This window comes from Nicotiana tomentosiformis, chromosome 8, assembly GCF_000390325.3.
Source record: "Nicotiana tomentosiformis chromosome 8, ASM39032v3, whole genome shotgun sequence".
In the NCBI taxonomy this organism is placed as follows: domain Eukaryota; kingdom Viridiplantae; phylum Streptophyta; class Magnoliopsida; order Solanales; family Solanaceae; genus Nicotiana; species Nicotiana tomentosiformis.
The window spans coordinates 8506049-8532146 of NC_090819.1; the positions used below are offsets into that span (position 1 = coordinate 8506049).

Sequence of the window (26098 nt, forward strand, 5' to 3'; positions counted from 1 at the left end):
CAAGGGGGAGTGTTATGAAAATAATTATATTGTGGATGTCCATTTATTTCTCCGCTATAGATAATCTTCCTGAAGAAAATTATCCATTTAGTATTCAGTTGAAATTTATCTACAAGCAGCTGATGCAGGAAGGTTGCAAGCAGCTCAATGAAATGATTTGCAGCTCAATGAAATGATTTGCAGCAGCTTCTTATTAAACATGCAGGTTGCAAGCAGCTCATGCAGACAACTTACAAGCAGCTAAAGAAAAGCCTTGCAGCTGCTTCCCGAAAAGCCTCGCAGTTGCTTCCTTTCTTCTATAAATAGAGGAGTTTTAAGTTCATTATGTACATAACTTTGAAAGTTGAATAAAATATCAATCTCCCTCTATACTTGTCTTCAATTTATTTCTCTTAGAGTCTTTATTTTATAACAACACTATATATATACGGTAACTTGATCAAACTCATTATTCAATAAATATTTAATTAGTAATAGTATCGGCCACACAAGTGCATACGAGATTAGCCACCATCGTCAACAATGTAGTATCAGCGGGTTCAACTGAATCCATAACTTTTGACGCAGAGTAAAAATTTATGTGTAAAAATTTATTAAAATTATAAAAATAGTAAATATGAACCCATAAGTTTAAAAATATAATGGGTTCAATGATAAAAACTTTAAAAGTTGAACCCATAAGATTTAAATTCTGGATCCGACTCTGTGACGTCAACCAATGCACATCAAATATAAAAGTAGTTTAAACAGTTTATAAATAAGTAGTAAGATTTGTTTACTATTATAAATGTTCATTTTGGTATTTTAGAATTTAGCTACGTATTATTAATATTAATAACTATATTTTAGTGTTAATATAGTTACTTTAGTGTTGATATTTTTTAAATATTTTAGTACATTATTTTATTAATTCATCTAACAACCAACACATGCTCCTCCCTACACCAACCAAACGAAGCCAGAATCGTCTACCGCAGTGGAGAGTGTGTATATATATATATATACACCCATAATACATTCAGAGGCTGATCAGTCTCCAGTTGGCGCTCAGAAAGACAAAAGTAGGCCTTTCCCCTCTCTTCTAAAACCCATACATCGGAACCCTAGATCTCCATTTCCATAAATCACTATTATCTCAATCCAAACTTCGAGTTCACATTTGCCCTAGCTTTGAGAAATGATCATTTGCAAACTCAAATTATTGAATTAGATCATAATAGAATCCGTAATATACCCAAATTGTATTGTTTTGTTTGATGTGTGTCGTGAAAATACTGTAAATTTTGAACAATTCGATTATGGCCGATGGTAAGGTGGTTAAGCGTGTCAAGTACAAATCTTCAGTCAAGGACCCTGGCGTTTCTGGCGTTTTGAAGTTGGTAATTTTTTCCTTCCGACCCCTCTTGTATTCGTATGGACGTTATGATTGAGCTGTGCATTTGTTTCCTATGGTCGCGGACCCCCCTAAAAATAGCAGCACTAACAATAATGATCCCAATCCTAAGTAGACAAATACTAGGTGATTTTTTCTCATCTGACTATGGTGGGTAGAGTTACTCCATACTTGTGCTGGGAGGTAACGGGCAGAGGTAGAGCTAGGTTTTGAGGCTTGTAGGTTCGACATTCTAGTTAAGTTACTGGGTTCTAAATTAACAATTTGTACATATTCAATGGATTTCTTAAGACAAATATATGATTTGACCGAACCCGTAACTCCTATGCTAGCTCCGCCCTTGGTAGCAGGTACCCGTTGGAACAGTCAAGGCGAAGGTCCTCTCAAGAACACCGGCATCATAAAAAGAACAAAAAACGAGAATTCCCAACTAGAGCCGACCTGATAGAGGGTTCATATCACTACATAAACTGGTCTGGGACTGAGACCTAGTTGATAAGTTGAACAAAATTAAAATAACAGGAATGCAACTGATACATGGAGCTGGTAGAAAGAGAGAAAAGTGATTGGTCAGGTAACTGACTGGTAAACATTTTTTTCTAGTAATATGTGGAATAACTGAGTAAAATTTGCGAAAAGTTATCTATTTATTCTACCTAGCAGCAGATTGCTGCTTAGAACAGTTGGCCTCTTTCATTAATTAACATAATCTCTTTTACTGATTAAAATAATGAGTAGAATGGATATTGAACATTCAATAGTTGACTCCAACTAGTGCGTGGTTGATGCATTATTGTTATTTTTGTTTACAAGAAAAAAAATGCAATTTCTACAATAGAGGGATAGCCTTGCGGTAAGCACCCTCCTTCGAATTCAAGAATACAGTGGTACGAGCCTATAGAACAGATCAGTGGGAAAAGGCATTGTTGGGCTCCTAGTTTGTGGTTTTGTTGGGTGGTCTTTTAATTCGAAAAAGAAAAAAAAAACACAATATCTGATGGGTTATTGATTCAGAATAATAAATTACTCTTTAAGATGGTATGAACTATGAATTTCAATTTTTTATCTGATCTGTATGGTAGATTCTACTGCAGTTGTTGATGCAACAAACTGTTGATTTGCTAGTTTGTCTTTTCTATTGTGTGTAGACCAAGGAACGGTTTTTCTTTATGCCGAATGACCCAACATCAACGACAAAGCTTAATGTGGAGTTCAAGTTGATTAAAGGTGCTCCTCTCCATCCTTTTCCCCCCTTTGACAGCACTTCTTTTCCCAGTACTTAGTTGATGCAAAATATTCGGTCAATTAAAAGTACAGTTGATTTATTGGAGACGATTGTATGAAGTTGGTTCTCTGTTAGTTCTTGTATCTCTTTGATATTTAGCCTTGATTCTGATTCTTCTGTTGCCTGCAATTCCTCTTTCCACTCTAATTTATTAATAAATTTTGTGTGTTATCCATTACTAATGTGCTGTCCACACTTGACGTCTCTCTTCACTTCTCTTTCTCTCTCTCTCTCTGTCTGACTGTCTTAACTCTCTTTTCAGGCCACAGGTCTTCTAAAGAGGGTTCAAGTAAGCAGGCTCTTCTTAATCTCATGCACGATCAGGTTCAGATTTATGATTACCAAAAGAATTTGATTTGTGAGCACTTTCTTGTATGACTGTTTTCTCTGCGTCTGGTGAAGTCTAGAAATAGTAGACTCATCCCAGTACTGGTGAAGTCTACAAACTACTAACTGATCTGAGTACTGCAACTAAATATGGTCCATTTTCTATCGTTTTCAGGGCAGGAATTATATTTTTGAGTTTGATAGCTTCCCGGACCGCGACAAGTGTCGAGAATTTGTTGGTTAGTCTTCTGACATGCATTGACTCATATCGTTCAGTTTCATCATCCAGCTACTAGTGGACCACTCTGCTTCAAATATGTGACAACTTGAAATATACTAGACTTTGTTTTTTTGGGGGTCTTGTTGTTGATTATTTTTTGCGGTGTGTGACCAAATCTGTTTGCTCTTTGTTTTCAGTTTGTACTTGAATATTCTGGATAGTTAGCCAGTAACAACTAACATGTAGACATTCGTTTTCTTTTGAGGTTTTGAGTTTGTTTGTTTGCTTTCTCGTTTTTTCTTCCTGATGGCTTTTCCTTTTGGGCTAATATTAATTACACCTTAAAAGATCAACTGCTTTTCCTTTCGAGCCCAGGCCCAGCAAGGTTAGATTAGAACTCAATGAAGTCATTAGTCATTGAGTTGATCTTGGTTTAAAAAGAGGATGCAAAACAATTTGTAAAACGGCAGAGATGGGCTGAGACCAGCCTTCTCGTGGTATTGAACAACCCATTCCTCCATGCGTCCTTTGCTCCTGCATTCAAGTGCAGAGTTGGCTAGGTGCTGAATTTGACCCTTTCATCAGAGCACTGCAGAATATAAGAAATTGCTGCCTAATCCATTCCATGCATATATAATTGGCATTAGTTATTATTTACGACCCAAGTCTTGGTTCTCTGTTTAGTGACTCTTTGTTGTCTAACTTGCTTTGGTGTTTATAAGTTAGAAGTATCAAAATTAGAGTATGGCTTCTTAGAAGGCTTAAATATTTCTTTTTCACTGTTTGTATTACTATTTGAGTGGTTCAACACCAGCTAGTCCATTACAGAGTATGTGGTTACTCTATGATACCCTGCCCTGGATGTTCCAGTTGGTACTTTTAACATTATGTGTACTTACAAACCCGTTGCCCTTGAACAGCCTCTGCAATTGCGGCTTGTGGAGAAGTTGTGAAAGCTGCTTCTGAAAAACCTGCTGTTCCACATGATGAACAACTCAGTGCAGCAGAAATGGGACGTCGGATTAAGTTACTGCAGGAGAATAGGTGAATGGAATTTATTATTTTCTTTTTGGTTCAATGTTGCAGAAGGCTGGAGCTTTTTCTAAATCCCCTTTGTGATGCTAGCTAATATTGTAAATGTGTCTTGTAACTGCTACCGTTTTACTTAAAATCTGCAATTTTTGTTGCTCCTTTTCTTTCCAAAATTGGCATTTCGTCTTGACCTTTTTATTTCTCCTCTTGTGATATCACTAAAAAGTATAAGTGGCAGTGAATTGCAGAAACTCCACAGGCAATTGGTCATTGGAGGTATTCTATCAGAGGCTGAATTTTGGGCCGCTAGGAAGGTTAGTAGGTAGAAAGACCTTGTTAAATAGATTATTTTTGATAAACATGATAAATCATTGTTCTTGCTAAAACTTTTGAGATATACCTAGAAGCCTAAGAAGCTGGCGGCTGCTTCCTATAGACTTGACTATATTCTATCTTGCCAATTTATTGCAGAAGCTACTTGAACAGGGCGATATCAAGAAGCCAAAACAACGGGTGGCTTTAAAAAACGACATGTGGAGTGTAAAACCTTTATCCGATGGCCAGGTAAGAAGGAAATCTTCTCTCCCTGGTCTGGGTGTCACCATATTTGTGTGAACACATGGCTCACATTTTTTTGATAGGGTGCTGTATTTTCTATTCCAAGATATGTCTAAGCAAAAGTGATTTTTTTGAATTCTGATCAGATCCTTTTTATCTTAATTCTGAAGGTGCTTAGTGTTACGATGAACTTCTGACTCCTTTTACTAATAAACGACTAGAAGCAGATAAAAATGCAAATATTTTGGCTTTAAACATTGTATTGTCAAAAATGTGGTCTGCAGTCTCTTCTCTCCCCCTCCCCTTTGAACTGGTGACCTCTGTGCTCATTGACCTTGGAGCTTGACAACCTGCTTTTTTCATTGTTGTTTCAGACGAACAGAGTTACATTTAACTTGACACCGGAGGTTATTCATCAGGTAACCATATTTGTTTTATGAAGTGGTTAAATTGATTCTTATTCAAACAGTGTCACTATCAATGCATGTTGTTCTTGTTAATAGTCTAGACGATGTAGGTCAAGGATGGGATACTTCCTCCTTTTAGGTCATTATAAAAAAATGGTTATTAGGTCTGATTAGGAGATGTAAAAGTGAGAAATATACTGGAACTATCGGGTTAGAGGGTTCAGGCTGGAGCAGCAAAATAGCAAGAAAAAATTGCTGTATACTGAGCTGGGTGCTGCCACCGTACTTGACAACAGAGAGTGGAGGTAGGTTGATGCTTCCCACTTTCTGGGCTTGTGAATTGTGATGACAAAAAATGGTGTTTGTCTAGGAATGTTTTCGAGCAACAATCGCGTGGTAGGATTTTATTTGAGTTATGTCTTTTTTAAACACAAATAGTTAAATTAGGTTGATTTCTGGAAACTAAAATACATTAGTTTCACACCCTCCTTGGAAATGTAAATAATTTAGCTTCAGAAGTAATTGAGAAATGCTGCCAAGCTCATTTTTAAAACCAATCCTTCAGAAACTAAACCACAGCCAAATTCAAATGCCACCACCTTTGAGTTGTTTTCTATTCTTGAAACCAAAATAATTAGGTTTTGCAAAAAAAAAAAGGTATTGTTTTTTGAACCAAGTAAGTTTGGTTTCTGTATCTGGAAATGTTGCCCAAAACACATTTGGCAACCAAAAACCATTTCAGATGCGGTTGAATTGTGGTTTTGAAGAGTTACAGCTGCATAAATAAAAAATGAAGAGGTAAAAAAGGGAATTTCCATATTTAACCTTTCTCAACCAAAAAGAAAAAGGAGAACTTCCAGGCATCATCTCTTGGGGCTGGATTTGCATTGTACAATTCAGGCTTAAGCACAATTACTTAAATTGGTCTGGTGATTGAATCTTCAAAGCATCACTGTGGTTTAGAGTTTACGCAACTTGTTCCCAATCCAAACAGGACTGCAAAACCATCAGAGGAGCTAGCTTTCTGGGCTGTTCCTTGACACTAATTATCTAAAGCCATAACTTGACCACAAGAAGGGAAAGAATCTGAGATTCCAAAATTTTCTGCAATGCATAGACAACAACAACAACAACAACAAACCCAGTAGTTTCCCATAAGTGGGTCTGGGGAGGGTAAGATGCACAGAAATGTGGAAAATTCTGAAGACCACATATGACCTTGAAACTTCTGAGTATATGCTTTGAGCCAGAAAGTTATAGAAAGAAGATTAAACAATACATGAGTCTGTTTTCAGGGCTTGAACGTTGAAAGTTGAACTAGCTCCAAGAATTTAATCTGTCTTAAATTTTTAAGAAATTTGGTCCCTAGGGTTCTGGTCTAATGGTAAGAGTACAACACGTGATGTGTGGGTTAGGCACATGTCGCAGGTTCGAATTCTACCGCAGACAAAATTCTGGTTTTAAGTGGAGAATGGTAGAGAGGCAGGCCCATTATCCACCGAGTTTCAAAGCGTGCCAGTCACATTCACTGGTCCAATTGCTTTCTTTCTGCATTTCTGATTTATCCACTACGTCCAATGGCCCTTGCAGATTTTTGGGTTATAAATTTTTTTCTCTGAAATTTACGTCAGAAATATTCTATACTTGTGCCTCCAGAACTTAATTAATAATCTTTGGTTTCTTTAGAGCTAAATCTTTTAAAAAAAATTAAGATGACATATCAACAGGCTAGTACGATATGTGCAGTGCTTTCTGTTCTGCAGAGCCCACTCCCCGTTACTTATTGGCTCTATGATGTAGTCAGATTCTCTGTTCAGTAATCAAAATTTAACACAAAATTCCACGAAAAAGAATCCATCTTTGGGTCTCTTTACGCCTCATTCTTTGTCTGAAGTTGCTGTAAGCCTGTAATGGAGTTCTCAAAAAAAAGGTTGCTGTAATAGATTTCTAATTCTTCCACTTCTGATGTTCTTCCCACAGTTCTTGAAAATGTAATACTAGAAGGCTAGGTTATGAAATTTAAATGACAGAAGCTGACAACTGAGCTTTTTCAAGGTTCTTTATAATAAAGAAGTATTGGTATCTTATACTTATAACACTGCTTTTTACTGTCTAATCATATGCTGAACATGTTTCAGATTTTTGCTGAGAAACCAGCTGTCCGCCAAGCATATTTGAAATTTGTTCCGGGCAAGGTAAAAGTATTGTCAGCAAGCGGTATAGACAATTCATTGGATTTCAATCCAATTATCTTGTGAGTTTTTCCTGCGCAAAAGCATGCTCAGACAGATATGCATGCTTAGCTTGTCCACAAAAGTTGACCTAATATAAGATCATTGAAGCATCTTCAATTGAAGCTTTAGTGAACCTTTTCAATTACAATCGAGTATAGGAGTGGGACAAGACAACCCCTTGTCCCCTTTGCTTCCTTATTGTAATTCGTCTACAGGTCCATCTTAAGTCTTAACTGCTTTGCTAATTGGTAACAAACACCCAAAGCCCCCTATGATGACAACAATTATCTGAGAATGATTCACGTTGTACTTTTATCAGTCAAATTGGATTTTTGAATTCTGAATCTTGTTAGTTGCATGTTGCGTCTTTTGCTTATACTCCCTTTCAGATGTCAGAAAAAGAATTCTGGACTAAATATTCAAGAGCTGAATACCTCCACAGCACAAAAAATATTGTTGCAGCAGCTGCTGAGGCTGCTGAAGATGAGGAGCTTGCGGTTTTCTTGAAGCAAGATGACATGTTAGCATTTGAAGCTCGTAAGAAGGTGTGTGTACTAGATGATTACCGTTTTCATTGTTTTCTATTAACATCCATCCTAAAAGGACTTCCATCTAGTGTTCTTGTTTCCCTCTTTCCTTTCTCTCTTCCCTTGATAAAGGATGGATGGAGAAGTATTTCCAGAAGTCTTTACAGCATTTGTATTCTTTTCAGATCAGAAGGGTGGATCCAACTCTGGACATGGAAGCAGATGAAGGTGATGATTACATGCATCTCCCGGTACATCAACAAAACTTTATTATTTAATCAACTTGTTAGATAGGATTTGCTGTCCATGTTTTTCCCCATAGGTTGAATGAAGAAGCATAATGTTCTTTGATAGAAAAAGTAAGGTTCTCGACTAGTTATAAAGTGGTGACCATGGTGTCTGTGGATAGAAAATCAGAGAGAGATCAGTGAAATGGTGGATTCTTAATGAGACAATACTGCTTACGATATTTTTTTTTCCAAACATCCCCTCTTCCGGTTACACTGAGTTTTGCATAGCTTGTGTACCTTGGAAAACATATTTGTAGTGGATAGGACCTCCTATTCTTGTATATGCTTTGCTATAACCCCTTAAAAGTGAAATGGAGCTAACATATTCATATGCCATGGTAAAAATAGGATCATGGGCTACCTCTTGATGAAACTAAGGAGATTCTGGAACCACAGTATGAACCATTCAAGAGGTCGTTCTCGCAGTACCTCAACCAGCATGCAGCAGTAGTTCTTCGAGGAAGAGTTATAGGTAAGCTTCTTTTTTAACAAGCTCTATCGTTAACACCATTCCGTTCCGAGTAATTTCTTTTAGGCTCCTTTCCCTGAGACAAATTGTGAAGCAGACTGAAGTTTTCTCTATGTCGGGTGCAAATGATTAAGATTTTATGTGTGCACTACTGGTTCTCTGTTATGCATCATTGTTGTGTCTTCTATGTGAATGTCCTTGATAGCTGCAGCTTAGGGTTGGGAGAGGGAGAGGGAGAGGGAGAGCCTTACATAGTGGGTTAGTGGTTCTGGCTGCCTTTGTTTAAACTGAGTTGCTATTATTTCATATTTGACTTGATGTTTGCCCTTCTTATTGTCTCACCAATCTGGGAAGATGTTGAGCTGGGTGACACAAGATCTGTTGCTGAAGCATTCATCAGGACAAATCAGGGTAAAATGTATTTACTACTCCATACAGTTGTCCATTCTTCCTAGCCAAAAAAGGCTTATACAAGTCATTTCATTGGTGGAATAGCTGAACTAGCTGCCGAAGTGTCTGATGAGAGTGCATATAGAGAACGCATAGCTAAAGTTTCTCGAGTTGCTGAAATTGAGGATCTTCAGGGACCTCATGAGCCACCAGTTGCATTGCTAAGTATCAAGGTGTGGCGCGCATCAGTTTTGTTTTGTTGAATTCCCATTAATCATGATTCATTGGATTATCTAATACATCGATTGTTTCCTAAATCAGGATCCTCGGGATTACTTTGATTCTCAGCAAGCAAATGCAATAAAGGCTTTGGGGGATGCTGGTACAGGGACAAGACAGCTGAAATTTAGTGTGAGCAAAGAAGAAGCCTTTTGCTCCTTGAAGAACTCCATCTTCGAGATAAATTCACAAGGATTGATCGAACCAATAATTAGTCCAGAAGTAGCTCTCAAGGTATTTTCACTTTTTTGAAATTGGGAAATTGCCATTGAATGCTATCATATTCTCATGGAGAAGTTGAACTTTAAATCATTGTTAACAGGTTCTCAACGGGCTTAGTCAGAATATCTCGAGTACAAAGTATCATCTGGGAAAGAACCCCCATGAGAGTGTTTTAGATAGGCTGCCTAGTGCAACGAAAGATGAGCTATTACTTGTGAGTTGTTTTTACAGGGTGATTTAATTTATTCTGGATCTGAAATATTTGGCCAGACTTTTTTATTCTGCTCATAAAATTCTGTTAATCATGACGATTGATAATTTTCATTTTACTTCTAGCATTGGACATCAATTCAGGAATTATTGAAGCACTTCTGGTCATCTTATCCAATAACGGCAAAATATTTCTACACCAAGGTAGCATTTTTGAATTTTGACGTTTTAAATATCAACAATGTTTTAGACCACCTCTTTCTTGCCGGTGTAATTATGTGTGTTACGGTCCAAAAGAAAGATTTAGTGTTTACAAACTTTTTCTTATTTTAATTGTCCGATATATCCAAAATTTTGAGTGTGTCTTATTTATTAACTTTATTGTGTAATTTTCCTCCAATGATGCACACAAAATCTGGCACTATTTAAGTGGAGAAGGGTAGAAGGGCGGTCCATTATCCATCGAGTTTCTAATTGTGCACCACTGGCCCTCGGGGATTTCTTGATTATTTGAAGGGAAAAAACATGATACTTATGTAATTTAGTTCACGTTTTTTCCTTCTTATATGGAATCATTTTCAACAAAGATTTACATCCGTTGGCCTTTTCTGATCCTTGTCATTTTTGACAGGTGACTAGATTAAAGGATGCAATGTCTCAGATATACCCCAAGTTGCAGGTAATGATCTTTTGCAAATGGATAAATATGCACTTCTAGTTTTTTTTCCCTTTTGCAGTTTCATTGCAGATTCTTCATGTCTTTTGTTTTTTCTTTTTCATTTGTCTTTAAATCTCTAATGCACCAAATAAAGCATGGCCTGTGTTGAAAATATACTACAACAACAACAACAACAACAACATACCCAGTATTATCCCACACCGTGAGGTCTGAGGAGGGTAGTAGTGTGTACGCAGACCTTACCCCTACCTTGTGAGGATAAAGAGGATGTTTCCAATAGACCCTCGGCTCAGGAAAGCATAAGTACCACATTAATGAAAATATAGACAAGGGACCTGTGTTGAAAATATGTCGTGCAAATTTTTTCAATTTCATGTTTGAGTACAAATTTTGTGAATAATCTAAAGCAGAAGATAAATCGATAGTGCTATTTAGATTAGCTTGGCTTTGGTATAGATTGTTTAGGTTGACTTTAGAAACAAAACAATTCATCATGGTACTATGTCACTTGTGAGTTGTGACAATAAGAAAATGTCTACAAGTTTAGAGGTGGTTGTGGTTTTGAGATTAGCTGACTCTCCATGAATCTTTTGAATATGACTTTTTTTTTTGACGTTCTCGAGAAATCATTTTCATCAGTGTATTTATGATCTCTCATCGTCATTTGAAAAGACTGATGTAGTAATAACAGGTTAATTAAATGACTGAGAACAAGCAAATGGAAAAACGAACTACCTGTATTTATATGGTAAAAAAAAATCGAAAATCTTTTTATATTAATAAAAAGAACAATGAAGTAATTAATAAAACGATATTACAAAGCAAACCAGGTGCTTGCTGGTGCAGGGAAAATTTTGGTGGTAGGGCTGATGCATGAGAAGCCAATCGCTTCCCTGCCCAGCCACTCCATTGCCATCTTGTAGGTGCAGTTTGATAATGTTTAATTCTTGCTATCTTTCAGCATATTGTTTTTGAGGAGTTGTTTCTTGTTTGTTTGAATTTTCAAGTTTTCTATTGACTTTCAGGAGATCAAGGAATCTGTGCAATCGGATTTCAGACATCAAGTTTCCCTTCTTGTACAGCCAATGCTTCAGGTTAACTTCTGGCTTCAGGTCCACTAATAGTAGAGTATGGGAGTACTCTCCCTGCAGCAAAATCGTATGAATATTCGTACTCTTGCTAAGGTCTGTTTATTTTTTTCTAGTTTCCCTTTTGAGATATTTGAGACGATAATGTTATTTGTCTGGAGTTCTAGCATTTTGACATTCCCTGATGGAAGATACCGCGATCTTCTTTTTAATTGAATGAAGTGCTTACTATGGAGTTCTATTTTGTATCGTGCTGCACTTCGGCTTATCCACTCGATCTCATGGAAAAATTCGTGTCTTTACAGGCTTTAGATGCTGCCTTTGCCCATTATGATGCAGATATACAGAAGAGATCTGCCAAAAGTGGGGAGAGACCAAATGGATTTGCTTAGGCAAAATTTTTCTCCATTTTCATCCGATATTTAAGCTCTTTGTTTTCTGGGGGTTATATACACGAATGTACATTTAACAAAATTTTGTTCGAGTGTGTTATAGCATATTCTATATCTTGACAGTTCTAATTGACTGCCTGCGGTAATTGTACATCTAGTGGAATTTTGTGAAGTTATTGTATTCAAAATATCCCTTTTTCTTCCTTCATCTGTGTTCGTTGATCTTTGGTATTAGTTTTTTTCCCGTTGTTTCTAGAAAAAAAAGTCTAATTTTTGTGTTTGACTCCTAATGGAGGTCAATCTGAAGGTAATTTTAGTATAGTAAAAAATAGAGGGGAAAATTTGGACTTTTTCTCGATGAATTTGGACATGTAGAGTCCACTTGTTTCATGTTAAAGCTACGTTAATTGCAAAGACAAGTACTCATCGATTTGCTAACGACATGCCAAAATTGAGCAAATTTGAACCTTTTTCCTAAATAGTAATGCATAAGACTATTTTTGAATGTTTCACCAGAGGAAATGGATTTGACATTTTATGATACTTTCGGTAAAACTATCTCTAGCAAGCCCAATTTTAATCAATCATATCTAAAACTGCAAACCACAGAACTATACAAAAGTAACACCTATTAGCAATTAACAGATATTTCTTCCATTGAAGAAAACAAAGGCAGGACAATTAATCTTTGTTCAGAAACAAAGAAAGAAAATAGTGCTAGTAGGATGGAGGAGAAGAGAAACCCAAAAAGGGCCTTCTGTCAACATAATCGACATGAATCGTGTTCTTCAGCTTGTGAAAACCATCCTTGTAAACGCCAAATCCGAATAATAAACCAATAGCAATGACCAATAAAATCAAGCATGTGCACAACATGCAAACCTTACCGGGGCAAATCAAACACATTATATATGTTTACACCAAAATAATAATTTTTTTTAATCTTGCTCGATGGATCAAGATATACTGCCCGGCTATAATGCCAAAGGCGTTGTTGATTGAAAAAAAAAGAAGCACAAATATATAGTTGAGAAATAAAGTAGTGCGCCAATGACCCTAGGAAATTTCTTGGTTATTAAAAAAAAAGGAGTGTACGATTGGACTAGTTTTTCTCTTTGACTATTTTTACCAAGTTGGTTTGTTTAAGCCGTTACTACTCTGTCCATCAGTTTTGCTCATTAATGTAATCCATTGAAAAAATATGAATGATCCCAAAATGTTGTATTAACATTTCATTAAAGATGAAGTGTATTATCTTTAATGAACATTAATATTATTGTTTCCTCCATTAATACTGCCTCTTGTTTCAATTTTTGGTACAATTTTCTACCAAAATATATAATGATTTGTGCTAAATTTTGTGGATGCGGATAATACATCAACGCGATTGAATAACACATTCTTATAAAAAGTGTTTAAATATTCACGAAATGCTAATCATTACATTATAATTATAATATGACTAATTTGTGTAAGCATTACTGATTCCGTTATCACTAATCCAACGTTAATAATTTTTGCATGATTTCGACCTCTAAACCAATAACTAAATCTATCAAGGAATCTTAGTAGTTCAACTAGTTGACTGGACTTTCATGTAGATGGTGAGGATTCTATTTTCTATCTTGTAATTCTCCCCTATTTTTCCTTCGCTTACCCCTATATATGTAATTTATATATAAAAAAAAACTAAAATTTATCTGTGGCTTATAGGAGTCAAGATTATTCTAAACATGAAATACTCTTAGATCCTCAACTTACTATAAAGTAATATTTTCTTGCCCATCATTTTCCCATAATATGACTAATCCATGCATGCATAACTAATTTCGTCATCACTAATTCACGTTACTAATCTTTGTATAACTTATTTTCGACCTCTAAACTAATAGCTAAATCTTGGGAGAAATTTAGTAGTTGAATTGGTTGACTACCTCAACTTTCACCTAATTGACGATAGTTCAATTTTCTACCTTGAAATCCCTCTCTCATTTTTTCTTTGCTTAAAGCGTAACCCGGTGCACTAAGCTCCCGCTATACGTGAGGTTCGAGGAAAGGCCGGATCATAAGGGTCTATTGTACGCAGTCTTGTCCTGTATTTTCGCAAGAGTCTGTTTCCACAGCTCGAATCGGTGAACTCCTGGTCACATGACAACATTTTCGCAAGAGTCTGTTTTTTTTTTTTACCCCTAATCAACAATTTTGGATTAGCTGATTGTAAATAACTGATGAGCTTGTAGTACTGAAAAGTTTTTTTAAATGCTGAAACTGATTTTTAAAATAAGTATTTACGTGCTTGAATAGAAGTGCTGAAACTGATAATAAGCAGTTGATGTGTTTGATTAAAAAATGCTGATAAGCTATTCTTTTGTTAAAATGACTAAAATACCCTTGAATCTTTTTCAAAAGATTATAAATTAAAAATTTCTTTGTAAAGAAAAGAATTAATAACGAATATGGAATGAAGAGAAAGTTAAGAAATTTATTTTGGAAAAACTATTTTGTGAATTAGAAAATATTATTAAGGATAAACAAGTAAAAATGTTGGTCAAACTAAAAGTGCTTATAAGTTGAAAAGCCATAAGTTGGTGGTGACCGGCTTATGACTTATGGCTGATTTTAGCTTATAAGCACTTGCCTTATAAGCACTTTGAGTATTTACCAAACGCATAAATAAGCCAAAAGGTGCTTATAAGCCAGTTTGACCAGCTTATAAGCTTAGCCAAACACTCTCTAAATCTATCTTTGGCCTAGGAGTCAAGTAGCATTACTTTAAACAAGAAATACACTTAGATCCTCAACTTTTTATAAAATAATAATTTCTTACCCATCTTTTTCCCATAATAGGCATTACTTCCCTAAAAAGTTCCCATCTATTCATCACTTTTTATCACACTCATGACTCAACACACTACTCAATCTTCCACTTAATCCGATCTCTGTCTCCTCCAATCCAACACTCAAATCCTCCATTTTCAAATCCCTAAATTCTCTCTTCCAATTAAGGATTATATATTTGCATTTTTTCACAGTTACTCCGATCCCTATATTATCACTATACAATTATGGCTTCCGCCGGAAATCCAAACCAGCCCGGCGGAGTACCGTTTGATATGCATAAATTCTTCAATCCTTCAACTCCTCCACCGCCAACTTCAACAAACCCTAATCCCCAAAATCCCATTAACCCCACTTTGATTTCTTCCCCATTTCCACTTCCTTCAGCTTCTTATCCTCCGCCCACCGCCGGCGGAGGTGGCGGTGGTAGCGGAGGACTGTATTATCCACCTCATACAACAACCCCTTTTCACCATATCCCTCAATTCAATCCCAATATCCCCACACAATACGCACCTCAACAACAAGATGGCCATTTGCATCCTCAAAGATCCATGTCTTTCCCTACCCCTCCACTTCAACCACCTACTCCTACTAGTCCTCACCAATTTTTGAACCCTAACCCTAACCCTAATCATGGGGCGAGACTCATGGCTTTGTTAAGTGCACCACCTTCTTCAACTCTAGAAGTTTCGTCTCAGCAACCCACCACTTTGCAAATTATTCCTCCTTTACAGCCTACAACTTCTGGGTCTGAGCTTTCTGATTTTTCTGCTTCACCAAATGTTTTACCCGGCCCGGCTCGAATGCAGAGTACTAAGTTGCCTAAAGGGAGACATTTGAATGGGGAGAATGTTTTTTATGACATAGATGCTAGGTTGTCTGGTGAAGTGCAGCCTCAGTTGGAGGTTACTCCAATTACTAAGTATGGTTCGGATCCGGGCCTTGTTTTGGGCCGGCAAATTGCAGTTAACAAAAGCTATATATGTTATGGACTCAAATTGGGAGCTATTCGAGTGCTTAATATTAACACTGCCTTGAGATCATTGCTTAAAGGTCTTGCACAGGTTAGCCTTATAAAAAAAGCTATCATTTTTTATATTCTAATGGTTCTGTTAATCTGTTGGATCTATTTCATTGCTTTACCTAGCTACATTGTATGTGCATTTCACATATTTTTGTTATGTGGAAGTTGTAAACAACTACAACAACAAACCCAGTGTAGTCCCACAAGTGGGTATGGGGAGGGTAGAGTGTATGCAGACCTTACCCCTGCCTTTAAAAGGCAGAGAGCTGTTTCCGGTAGACCAACAGCTCAGGGAGGAAAAAGGGAAGGGACAATAACAAGCACACCATGTGGAAGTTGTAAGAATATTATAAATACTTGTGCTAGTTGGTATGCATAAAATGCTAGTGATGTTAAAGATTGTAAATATCTTACTGCATTCTTGTCGGGAAATACTTACCATGCACTAAACCATTTTACCATGATTAGGCCATACATTGAGAGAGGGAGAGTGTGTGTAGATGATGGAGGGCCACCTTGTACGCACCTCGACTATTCTACCGTGTATTTTCTATGTCCAACCAGCATAGGTACTGCCAACAAGGCTTTAGTAGATGGAAGAAATCACCTAATATTTTTTTGCCTCCGGTGTGATTTGAACCTGAGACTTCACAGTTTTCTCTCACTTCATTTACCACTAAACCACTCCACCCGATAAGACTATATATTAGTTAACCATTTTTTGTTAAGTCATATTATTTAACCATTATTAAGTAATAAACTTTATATAAAAGACACATTTCATGCACTTACCGCTTTGGTGCATACACCAGTTGCACGTAAGTAATTTATCAATCCTGATGTACTTCTTTTTGTGGATGAAGTACTCAATTGTGATGTACTTGTAACATTGTTTTGACAAATTGAGTATTTCTGGATAAGGGGGTGAAAAATCATGAAGTTTTGTGGTTTTACCCAAAATAGGGGTCTATGGAGAAGCTCTAATTTTTTTAGTTTTATTCTTATATTGAAGTCATGATATTCACGTTTCCACTAATACCTAGCTGTGTGTGAGATTGAACGTGCATGATTGTTTCGTTGGACATTGGAAAATATAGCTTTTAATACGCCTACGCGTGGAACTTTGTTGCATTCTCTGCTGTCACATAGAATGCAGCAGTCTGCACATATGATTGGTGCTCTAGAAATGGCTCTGAAATGAACTTCATTGTTCTTTCATGTAAAGACTATCTTCCTCATGTTGTTAAAAAAAGGACAGCATCGTCATGTTTGGAGCTGCTATTACTTTTTGGCCTTGGCTTCCTTGGTTTTGCTATTTTCACTTGTTGAACCGAGTACGATTTTGCTGATTGATTAATGTATAAATCCTTTACAGATTAGGTTTATTAGTTAAAATAAAATTCAATAAGAAAGAACTGTATTTATAAGAACTTTAGTAATTGGAAGTTTATAATATGTTTTAACCATCCCTGTGGAATACGCCACTATTGTATTGATAGAGTTATGAATTTTCTTTCAGAGGGTCACAGACATGGCTTTCTTTGCTGAAGATGTTCACCTTTTGGCTAGGTAGGGCTACTCTCTTTTATTCATATCAGGTATTCTGTAAGTGCTTTATCTATCTAATTTGCTTATGTTTCAGTGCAAGTGTTGATGGGCGTGTTTATATATGGAAAATTACTGAAGGACCAGATGAGGAAGATAAGCCCCAAATTACAGGGAAGATTGTCATTGCTATTCAAATTGTTGGTGAAGGGGAATCTGTTCATCCTCGAGTTTGTTGGCATTGTCACAAACAAGTACCATAAATCCTTCTCTTCTTTTTGGAACTCCTTTTAGCGTAGTTATTCTGCTAAATTTCTTCTTAACTATAATTATGCCCTCTTCAACAGGAAATTCTTGTGGTTGGAATCGGAAAACATGTTCTAAAAATTGATACCACAAAATTTGGAAAAGCTGAAGTTTTTTCAGCGGATGAACCTCTCAGGTGTCCTGTTGAGAGGTTGGTTGATGGGGTACAACTTGTTGGTACTCATGATGGAGAAGTGACTGATTTGTCAATGTGCCAGTGGATGACCACTCGATTGGTATCTGCTTCTGTGGATGGCACGGTTCGTGGGAGTTTTGCTTATAGTTTGTTATGTTTGTTGTCTTTGCTCTATGTGGCAGTCATATCATTCAATGCATATGAATTTGTAAAACGATACTTCAGCAACAAGTCCTACCAAAACTTTTTATCCAGTGATTTATATGCTACAGTTCATCGTTTTTCATGAAATGGTGCCCCATGCATTTTTAAACAACCAACTCGCAATTGACATATGGGAATTTGGGAATGTGTAAAATATAGAGCTTGCAATGAAAACGTTATTTTACGAAACAATATCCAGTATGTAAGATTCAAATATTCTGTTGAACCAACAACAACATATATTCCAGAATGTTTGTGGTCCTTTGGTAGTTATCAGGAAGGTGGGCTATGTCATACTGTAACTGATGTTCTCTTCTTTAATACTTGCATAGTTCTTTAGGTTTTATGCATTCTTCACAGTGAATTTTGGTAGTGTGTGAAGTTCTGAAAACAAAACAAAAAGAGAAAAAAGGATGATATGATGTTCTCTTCTTTAATACTGACTGATAGATGTGGTCTGTGTCCTGTGAAATGAAAAAATGGTGATCTGATGTTGAACTAAGGAATTATCTTCTGCATTTGATAACTAAGCTTGGTTGCTCATCGACTGATACATGTGGTTTGTATCATGTTTTACAGATTAAGATTTGGGAAGACCGGAAGCCACTACCAATTGCAATTCTCAGGCCTCATGATGGTAATCCTGTTAATTCAGCTACCTTCCTGACTGCTCCACAACGCCCAGACCACATCATACTCATCACTGGGGTATGTGCTAATAAAGTTTGTAGCAAACATCTTTTGATAGAATCAGCTGTCTGCTATGAGTAATAAGTTATGTTTTGCTCTAAAGTGATCATATTTTAGGAGACTAGCAGCTATTCATTCAGAAAGTTGATCTCAATTTTGCTCAAAACGAATTGTATTTTAGGAGAATAGTTGCTACGCAATAAGAAGTTGATCTTGATTTTATTTTATTTTCTCCATAAGTTTGTATCTTGGTTGTTTCTTGCGTTTAGTTCTACATATATAACCAGTCAAAGGTATGCAGGGTCCACTTAATCGAGAAATGAAGATATGGGTATCAGCTAGTGAAGAAGGCTGGTTGCTTCCTAGTGATGCTGATTCATGGCACTGTACACAAACATTAGAGTTGAAGAGTTCTGAAGCTCGTGCTGAAGAGGCATTTTTTAACCAAGTTGTAGCCTTGTCTCAAGCAGGTCTGCTCTTACTAGCAAATGCAAAAAAGAATGCAATATATGCTGTTCATCTAGAGTATGACCTGAACCCAATGGCAACCCATATGGATTACATAGCTGAATTTACAGTTACAATGCCAATTTTGAGTTTCACTGGAACAAGTGATTTACTGCCTCATGGTGAACAGATTGTTCAAGTGTATTGTGTGCAGACACAGGCTATTCAGCAGTATGCTTTGGACTTATGCCAATGCTTGCCACCTCCCATGGAGAATGTGGTGGGCTTCGAAAGGACGGAATCTAGTGTTTCATGTGACGCTGCTCGTATTGAAGGATATGCTCCTGTTGATCCCCCTGGCAGTAAACAAATGGAGTTTCCTTTAACTAGTTCTGCACCCAAATCTTCAGTGAATGAGAGTGTCACAGAGATTGTAGCTACAACTAGACCTCCTATGACTGAAGCGCGCACTGCCTTGACCACCTCTGTGGAATTTGCTTCTTCCACCGTGCAATCTAAATCAGCTAGTTTGCCCAGTATAACTACCGATACTGATATTGCCCCCTTTGCATCACCACCGCCTTTGAGTCCTGAGTTGGCTAGAAAATTTTCTGGTGTCAGAAGCACATCAAACAGCTCTGAGCGTGGTCCCTCTATCAATGACCATGTTGGGGATCTTAAAGTTGGTGAGTATTCAGTCGATAGGCAAATGGATGCCATTCATCCAAACTTGTCTGGTCTTACTTCGTCGGATGGTGACCCAAGGAATAATGATGATGAAGTGCCACGTGATGATGGTTCTTCAGGTGTTGGTAATCCAATTAAGTTTAAGCACCCGACTCATCTGGTGACTCCTTCAGAGATATTGATGGCTAACTCATCCTCTGAGGTAAACCATGTTAATGAGCAGAAAAGTGAGGGAGAATCGAGCATCCAGGATGTTGTAATCAACAAGGAAGCCCGCAATGTGGAGGTGGAGGTTAAGGTTGGTGAAACAAGATTCAATCAAAAAACTGATATTGGCTCTCAAGAAGAACTTCATACTTTTGTGTCGGAAAACAAAGAGAAAGCCTTTTGCTCTCAGGCATCTGATCTTGGAATAGAAATGGCTCGAGAATGTCATGCCTTATCGCCTGAAACTTATATTGTCGAGGAATCTAGGCAGTTTGATGGGGCTTGTGGAACTGAGCGGCTGACCCAACCGTCAACTGCCCCAGAAGAAGATCATGACTCTGCCAAGGAGATCTCTGGAAATGATTTAGACTCAAATGTGCAAGTTTCTGCGCATCAACTTTCAGCTCCTAGAGCCAAAGGAAAAAAGCAAAAGGCGAAGAACACTCAAGGATTTAGACCATCTTCACCCTCGCCTAGTGCTTTCAACTCATCTGAATCCATCGACGGTGGTGTCAGCTCAAGTAGCACCTCTATGGAAGCTGCATTCTCACAAATTTTGTCCATGCATGAGATGCTAAATCAGGTGCCTGCTTTTACTCTTAAGAGCCTGTGTGCATAAATGGTCTTAATATTCTTTAGATTTTTTATTTTAAGATGTTTTTAGTCATTCTTGTTAGTATTTCAAATTACAGGTTTTTGTTATTATTGTAATTTGTAATCATATATTTAGATGGTTGCCTTATTTATATATATTTATCTTTTTTACTTGCACTGTTAATTTGCTTTAGTAATGATGATGCTATGAGTTGAGCTAAATGAAAGGAATGAGGATTCGTATCGCCGACCCCAACTTGTTTGGGACTGAGGCGTAGTTGTTGTATTTAGATAGTTTCTATTACTTTGAAATTTTCCTATTATATCTTACTACAAATGGTGATCCATATAACCTTGACATGCCGCTTTCGACTGCCCTTTTTCTGCACTGAATTGAGAATTTTCTAGCTGTTAATTGGCCACTTGGTCCTTGCTCTAACCAGTTCCCCTCCTGAAATTTGCCTCCGGGGCTTTGGGTAGTGGTAAGACCACACCGCGTGATGTGTGGGTTAGGTGCACGTCACGAGTTTGAACGTGCCGTAGACAAAAGCTTGGTATTTAAGTGGAAAAGGATAGAGGGGCGGGCCCATTATCCATTGAGTTTTGAACCATGTGCCATCGACCCTGAGGGATTTCTCGGTTACGAAAAAAAGTCCCTCCTGACATTTATTGGACTATTTTCAATTAATTTCTGTCTTCTTGGTCTCTTTCATGTCTAATCGTTTGTGAAACTACTTTCAGAGAACTCTCTGCTTCGAACTCTCAAACTCCTCAAGGGATGGAAGCAGATTTTCTTATACATATATTTGTTTTATGGAATCTTGTTTATTTCCCAAATCGATTTTAGGTCTTGCATTGATACATTAAAGCATGGTGGAAATTTGGCCTTCCTGCGGTTATATCGTCTTAGTTAAATTTTCATTTAGCTTATATGCTATTCTTACTTGTTCCGTTTTCTCTCAATGTCGTGCTTTCTAGCTTCTTAATATGCAAAAAGAAACACAAAAGCAGATGGGTATGATGGTCGCTGTTCCTGTTACCAAAGAAGGAAGAAGACTCGAGGCTGCCTTGGGACGGAGCATGGAGAAGGCTGTCAAGGCCAACTCCGATGTCTTATGGGCTCGTTTCCAAGAAGAGAGTGCAAAACAAGAGAACTCACTTCGTGATCGTACTCAACAAATAACCAATATGATATCTAACTGCTTTAACAAGGACATGCCGGGGCTAATTGAAAAAATAATGAAGAAAGAACTGGCAGCTGTTGGACAAGCCGTCACACGCAGTATTGCCCCTACAGTTGAGAAAGCTGTATCAACTGCTATTTCAGAAGCCTTCCAGGTTACTTTAATGAAAATATGACCTCTCTTTTAATTTGAATTTGTTTGTCAATAAAGGGATGTGTATGGTGCAGAAAGGAGTTAGTGACAAGGCAGTGAACCAACTGGAGAGAACAGTTAGCTCCAAACTCGAAGCTTCTGTTGCTAGGCAAATCCAAGCGCAATTCCAAACCTCTGGCAAGCAAGCACTTCAGGTCAGCATGAGCATGCGATTCTTTATTTAGTTAATGCCACTCAGTGTGGGTACAAAGACATTTTCTCTGCTTTGTCATGTTCACTTATGTGTTATTGCTCGCCTGCAATGATAGATTGCTAGATATCCTTCTACAAGCGTAGTAGCTCTTAGAATTAACTTTCTGAATATCTCAACGTGCTCTCTTTCCTTCCTGCTGTCTTCATTGTGTTCCTTTTGTTGGATGCTTCAGTTTCCAAATTAATGTTGGATGTTACGTACCCAATGACATTCTAACTGTCATGCAGGAAACTTTGAAATCTACATTGGAAGCTTCGGTGATTCCTGCCTTTGAGATGTCATGCAAATCAATGTTTGAGCAAGTAGATTTGACGTTTCAGAAAGGATTTGCTGAACACACTGCTGCTGTTCTACAACAATTTGAGTCCATGCATTCACCATTAGCAATTGCTTTAAGGGTATGACTTAGTAGCAGTGATTTTAATATGACTTCTCTTCTTTTTTCTTGCTACTTTCGGGTTCGGCCATTCTCTTTCCTTTTTCAATATATTTTACTTACACCAATTACATTATGCTCTGGAATGGAAAGTTGGTGGTAGTCAATATGATATACTCCACCACCTATATTTTGAATTTTTTCTACCGTGATTTTCAATTATATTGTTGTATTATCAACCTACTGTTTTTATTCATTCCTATCAGACCATCCTATATACATTATGCTCTGGAATGGAAAGTTGGTGGTGGTCAATATGATATACTCCACCACCTATATTTTGAATTTTTTCTACCGTGATTTTCAATTATATTGTTGTATTATCAACCTACTGTTTTCATTCATTCCTATCAGACCATCCTATATACGCCCTATGTCCCAATTTACATGTCCCACTTTCCTTTTTAATTTGTTCCAAAAAGAATGGCACCTTTATATATTTGGAAACAATTTGACTTTAAACTTTCCATTGTACCTCTATTGAGATGTTTTATAGCCACACAAATATCTGGCTTGTTTTGGACCACAAGTTTCTAAAGTCATTCTTTCTTTTTTAAACTTTGTGCCTAGTCAAACACCGCCACATAAATTGAGATAGAGGGAGTATTAGCGTTCTAATGAAAGAAGTCAAAATGGTATCTACCCGATGTTTGGGGTACACTTGTTTAGCGGTTTATCTCCTGTTGTGTTCTAAAAACATGTTAACTAAACCCGTGTTCTTCGTGATAACTATTTTCTCTTGGAATATGACACGTTATGATATATGTTGATATTATTTTCTACATAAGGGGCTGGAGGATTGTTTGCGTATGCTCTATCGAATACCTGAACTTAGCATCACAATGAACTTTCCCTACTGTCGCATAGGTCATACTTGGGCATACTTTTTTTTTTCTTCTGTGTGTTGGGGGGGGGGGGGGGGATAGTCAACTGACTTTTTCTTAGAGAGACTTCGACACGTGTTGGGTTGGAAATTGTGTTGTTGCTTTCAAGGTTATGGGTGATACATGTTGATCTCATGTGTCTGAGAGTTTTAGTAGTGTGCAGCCACCAAGAGTAGTGAGTGACAATTCATTAGTATAGATGTCACGAGAGAGTGCGTGTAGTATTCTTCTTTGGTTGTTACTTTCAGTTTAGGTTTAAAAGCTGTTGTTACTCGTAGAATTCTCTGGTGATATAACTAAATCGATAATTCTTTTGTGTATATGAAAATCTTCCCTTCTTCCCTCTAGGTCTGTGCTTAAGTTGTTGCAATGAGTGTCGGAGGTTAACTTTTTCTTGGATATACCTGTTTTCATCGATAACGGCTGGGTTTATACTCTTTCAAATTGCATACTTATTAGAGTTTTTTAGTCTTTAAAAAGAACTGACTATAGTTAATTTTCAGGATGCCATTAATTCCGCATCATCGATGACTCAAACATTGAGTGGAGAGTTAGCTGATGGTCAAAAGAAGTTGCTTACTCTTGCAGTTTCTGGAGCTAATTCCAATTCACCAAATCCACTGATTACCCACATGAGTAATGGACCATTACTGCACGAGAAGGTTCTTTCTATTCCCTTAAATTACTACTTCTTACTAGAGAAAAGAATAAGCTACTTGTCAATAAAATTATTTACCTTATAAAAAAAAAGAATAAGCTACTTATATGCTGCTATTAGACTTTCGTCCTTTCTTATCATTTTGACTCAAACTTTTACCTTCTATAATAGCTTGAGGTTCCTGTTGATCCAACCAAAGAACTATCTAGATTGTTAACGGAGCGCAAGTACGAGGAAGCATTCACTGCGGCTTTGCAAAGAAGTGATGTGTCTATTGTAGCGTGGTTATGTTCTCAGGTATACTCTTTGCTTTTACTTTATTCCTTGCACATGGAAAATGTCTCACCTCTTATCGTTTGAGCTGGTAGAACTTAGAAGGACGCACTTAATTGAAGCGCATATGAACCAAATCATAGAGTTGGAAAATGCAAATTAACTAGTAGAAACAGACATCCAATTAAGTTACAGTAATGATTTCCTAGTTGATTGCATTTGACATCTTGACCATACAAGGGGATAGCGGGCCTGCTGGTTCTCTCTGTTGAGTTGTGTACTTTTTGTCGGTTGATGCATCTTAATGGTGTTCCTGTGCCTTCTACCAGGTTGATTTACCGGGTATTTTGTCGATGAATCCTCTCCCGTTGAGTCAAGGAGTTCTTATTTCGCTTCTTCAGCAGTTGGCCTGTGATGTTAGCAGTGAAACAGCCCGAAAACTGTCCTGGATGAGGGATGTGCTAACCGCCATAAATCCAACTGATCCAATGATTGCAGTGCACGTGCGACCTATCTTTGAGCAAGTATATCAGATACTAATCCATCATCGGAATCTTCCTACGACAACCCCTGCTGAACTTTCAAGCATTCGGCTGATTATGCATGTCATCAACTCGATGCTGATGACCAGTAGTAAATGATTTCAAGAATCGCGCAATTATGCATGGAGAATATTCAAGTTTGTACAAATCGTAGGAATATTCATGGAGGGGCAAAAAGTACTGTAGAGTTGAAGTCCTCACCTGCCTTTTTATACCAACTTGTTTTTATTTTATTTCTTTGAGGTAAAATCTGTAGTCTGGTCCGTTGGATTTTTGGCTTGTTACGTAGTTTTCTTTTTGGGGTGGAAGTATTTTGTATACGAATTTTTGTACTTTGTACACTGTTGTCTTTACTGCAATTTCAAGGAGATTAACATCTTGGTTCAATTACGACTAACTCTCTCTATTGTCTCTGGTGTTCTCGTCCTTTTTTTTTGGTTGAATAATCGAATATCATCTTTTATTCAACAATGATAAAAAAGATGATGATGAAGATGATGAAGAAGAAGAAGAAGAAGAAGAAGAAGAAGCAGCGAAGAAGGAACAGACAAACTTTTGTATGAAGTTCGCTAACATTAGCTACAAGTTAAATATTTTGAAAAGTTTAATTATAGCTTAAATAACAGGATGAAAATTGATCACCCCACTAAATTTTTACTTCAAACATTTAATGAATGTAGCTCACTTTTCTCGACTTTCACAAGTTATTATTGAGAGATTGAACCAGAATTTGAAGTTTATGAGATGTTAGATTTTTAAGTTACTGGATTTAAATTATTAATTTATATATATTCAATAAATTTCTCAAGACAAGCATAATATTTAGACTGAGACTGACCTACTCTTAGGATAGGGGGTCACCGGCTCCCCGGTAATTTTGAAAAAATTGTATGTATATACGTGCATATATCTTAAATAACATACATATATTTTTATTGGCACGCTAAGACTCAAAGCTTAGGCAACTGTATATATTGGTTGATTTGGGAGGTACAACTTTGACTTTTAGTGTGCTATGGCGCTGCCTGGGTT

The 26098-nt window shown here is 37.1% G+C and overlaps 2 protein-coding genes across 4 annotated transcripts; both read left to right on the plus strand.

Moving 5' to 3' along the window:
• The first annotated feature begins 936 nt into the window (after window positions 1-936).
• On the plus strand, window positions 937-12210 carry LOC104097189 (general transcription and DNA repair factor IIH subunit TFB1-1). Of its 3 annotated transcripts, none has more exons than XR_011410177.1 (20): window positions 937-1379; window positions 2542-2620; window positions 2941-3002; window positions 3181-3244; window positions 4146-4269; window positions 4496-4571; window positions 4729-4821; window positions 5190-5234; window positions 7361-7417; window positions 7846-8001; window positions 8169-8234; window positions 8622-8745; window positions 9097-9153; window positions 9238-9365; window positions 9454-9645; window positions 9734-9847; window positions 9970-10047; window positions 10475-10522; window positions 11548-11706; window positions 11916-12210. XR_011410177.1 is itself a non-coding variant. In XM_009603723.4 (20 exons), exons 1-20 carry the CDS (start codon window positions 1299-1301, stop codon window positions 12000-12002), a joined length of 1800 nt encoding a protein of 599 aa, XP_009602018.1. In that variant the 5' UTR covers window positions 937-1298; the 3' UTR covers window positions 12003-12210. The 3 variants fall into 3 exon arrangements, 2 of the variants coding, with proteins under 2 accessions (XP_009602018.1, XP_018626690.1); XM_009603723.4 differs by having other exon boundaries at window positions 11548-11616; XM_018771174.3 differs by lacking the exon at window positions 5190-5234 and having other exon boundaries at window positions 992-1379; window positions 11548-11616.
• A 2703-nt stretch (window positions 12211-14913) lies between these two features.
• On the plus strand, window positions 14914-25453 carry LOC104097188 (enhancer of mRNA-decapping protein 4-like). Its single transcript, XM_009603722.4, has 12 exons — window positions 14914-15907; window positions 17387-17436; window positions 17510-17666; window positions 17760-17978; window positions 18638-18766; window positions 19050-20672; window positions 21662-22021; window positions 22095-22214; window positions 22501-22671; window positions 24097-24255; window positions 24423-24548; window positions 24854-25453. The coding sequence occupies exons 1-12, from the start codon at window positions 15068-15070 to the stop codon at window positions 25163-25165; spliced, it is 4266 nt and encodes a 1421-aa protein (XP_009602017.1). The 5' UTR covers window positions 14914-15067; the 3' UTR covers window positions 25166-25453.
• The last annotated feature ends 645 nt before the right edge of the window (window positions 25454-26098 follow it).

Excerpts from the sequence above, each read along its gene's own strand:
- LOC104097189 (XM_009603723.4), top strand. The coding sequence starts at position 1,299 with ATGGCCGATGGTAAGGTGGTTAAGCGTGTCAAGTACAAATCTTCAGTC. Across the intron at positions 7,418-7,845 it reads TGAAATTTGTTCCGGGCAAG|ATGTCAGAAAAAGAATTCTG; the intron begins GTAAAAGTATTG and ends ACTCCCTTTCAG. Across the intron at positions 9,366-9,453 it reads TTGCATTGCTAAGTATCAAG|GATCCTCGGGATTACTTTGA; the intron begins GTGTGGCGCGCA and ends TTCCTAAATCAG.
- LOC104097188 (XM_009603722.4), top strand. The coding sequence starts at position 15,068 with ATGGCTTCCGCCGGAAATCCAAACCAGCCCGGCGGAGTACCGTTTGAT. Across the intron at positions 24,256-24,422 it reads GACCATTACTGCACGAGAAG|CTTGAGGTTCCTGTTGATCC; the intron begins GTTCTTTCTATT and ends CTTCTATAATAG. Across the intron at positions 24,549-24,853 it reads TAGCGTGGTTATGTTCTCAG|GTTGATTTACCGGGTATTTT; the intron begins GTATACTCTTTG and ends GCCTTCTACCAG.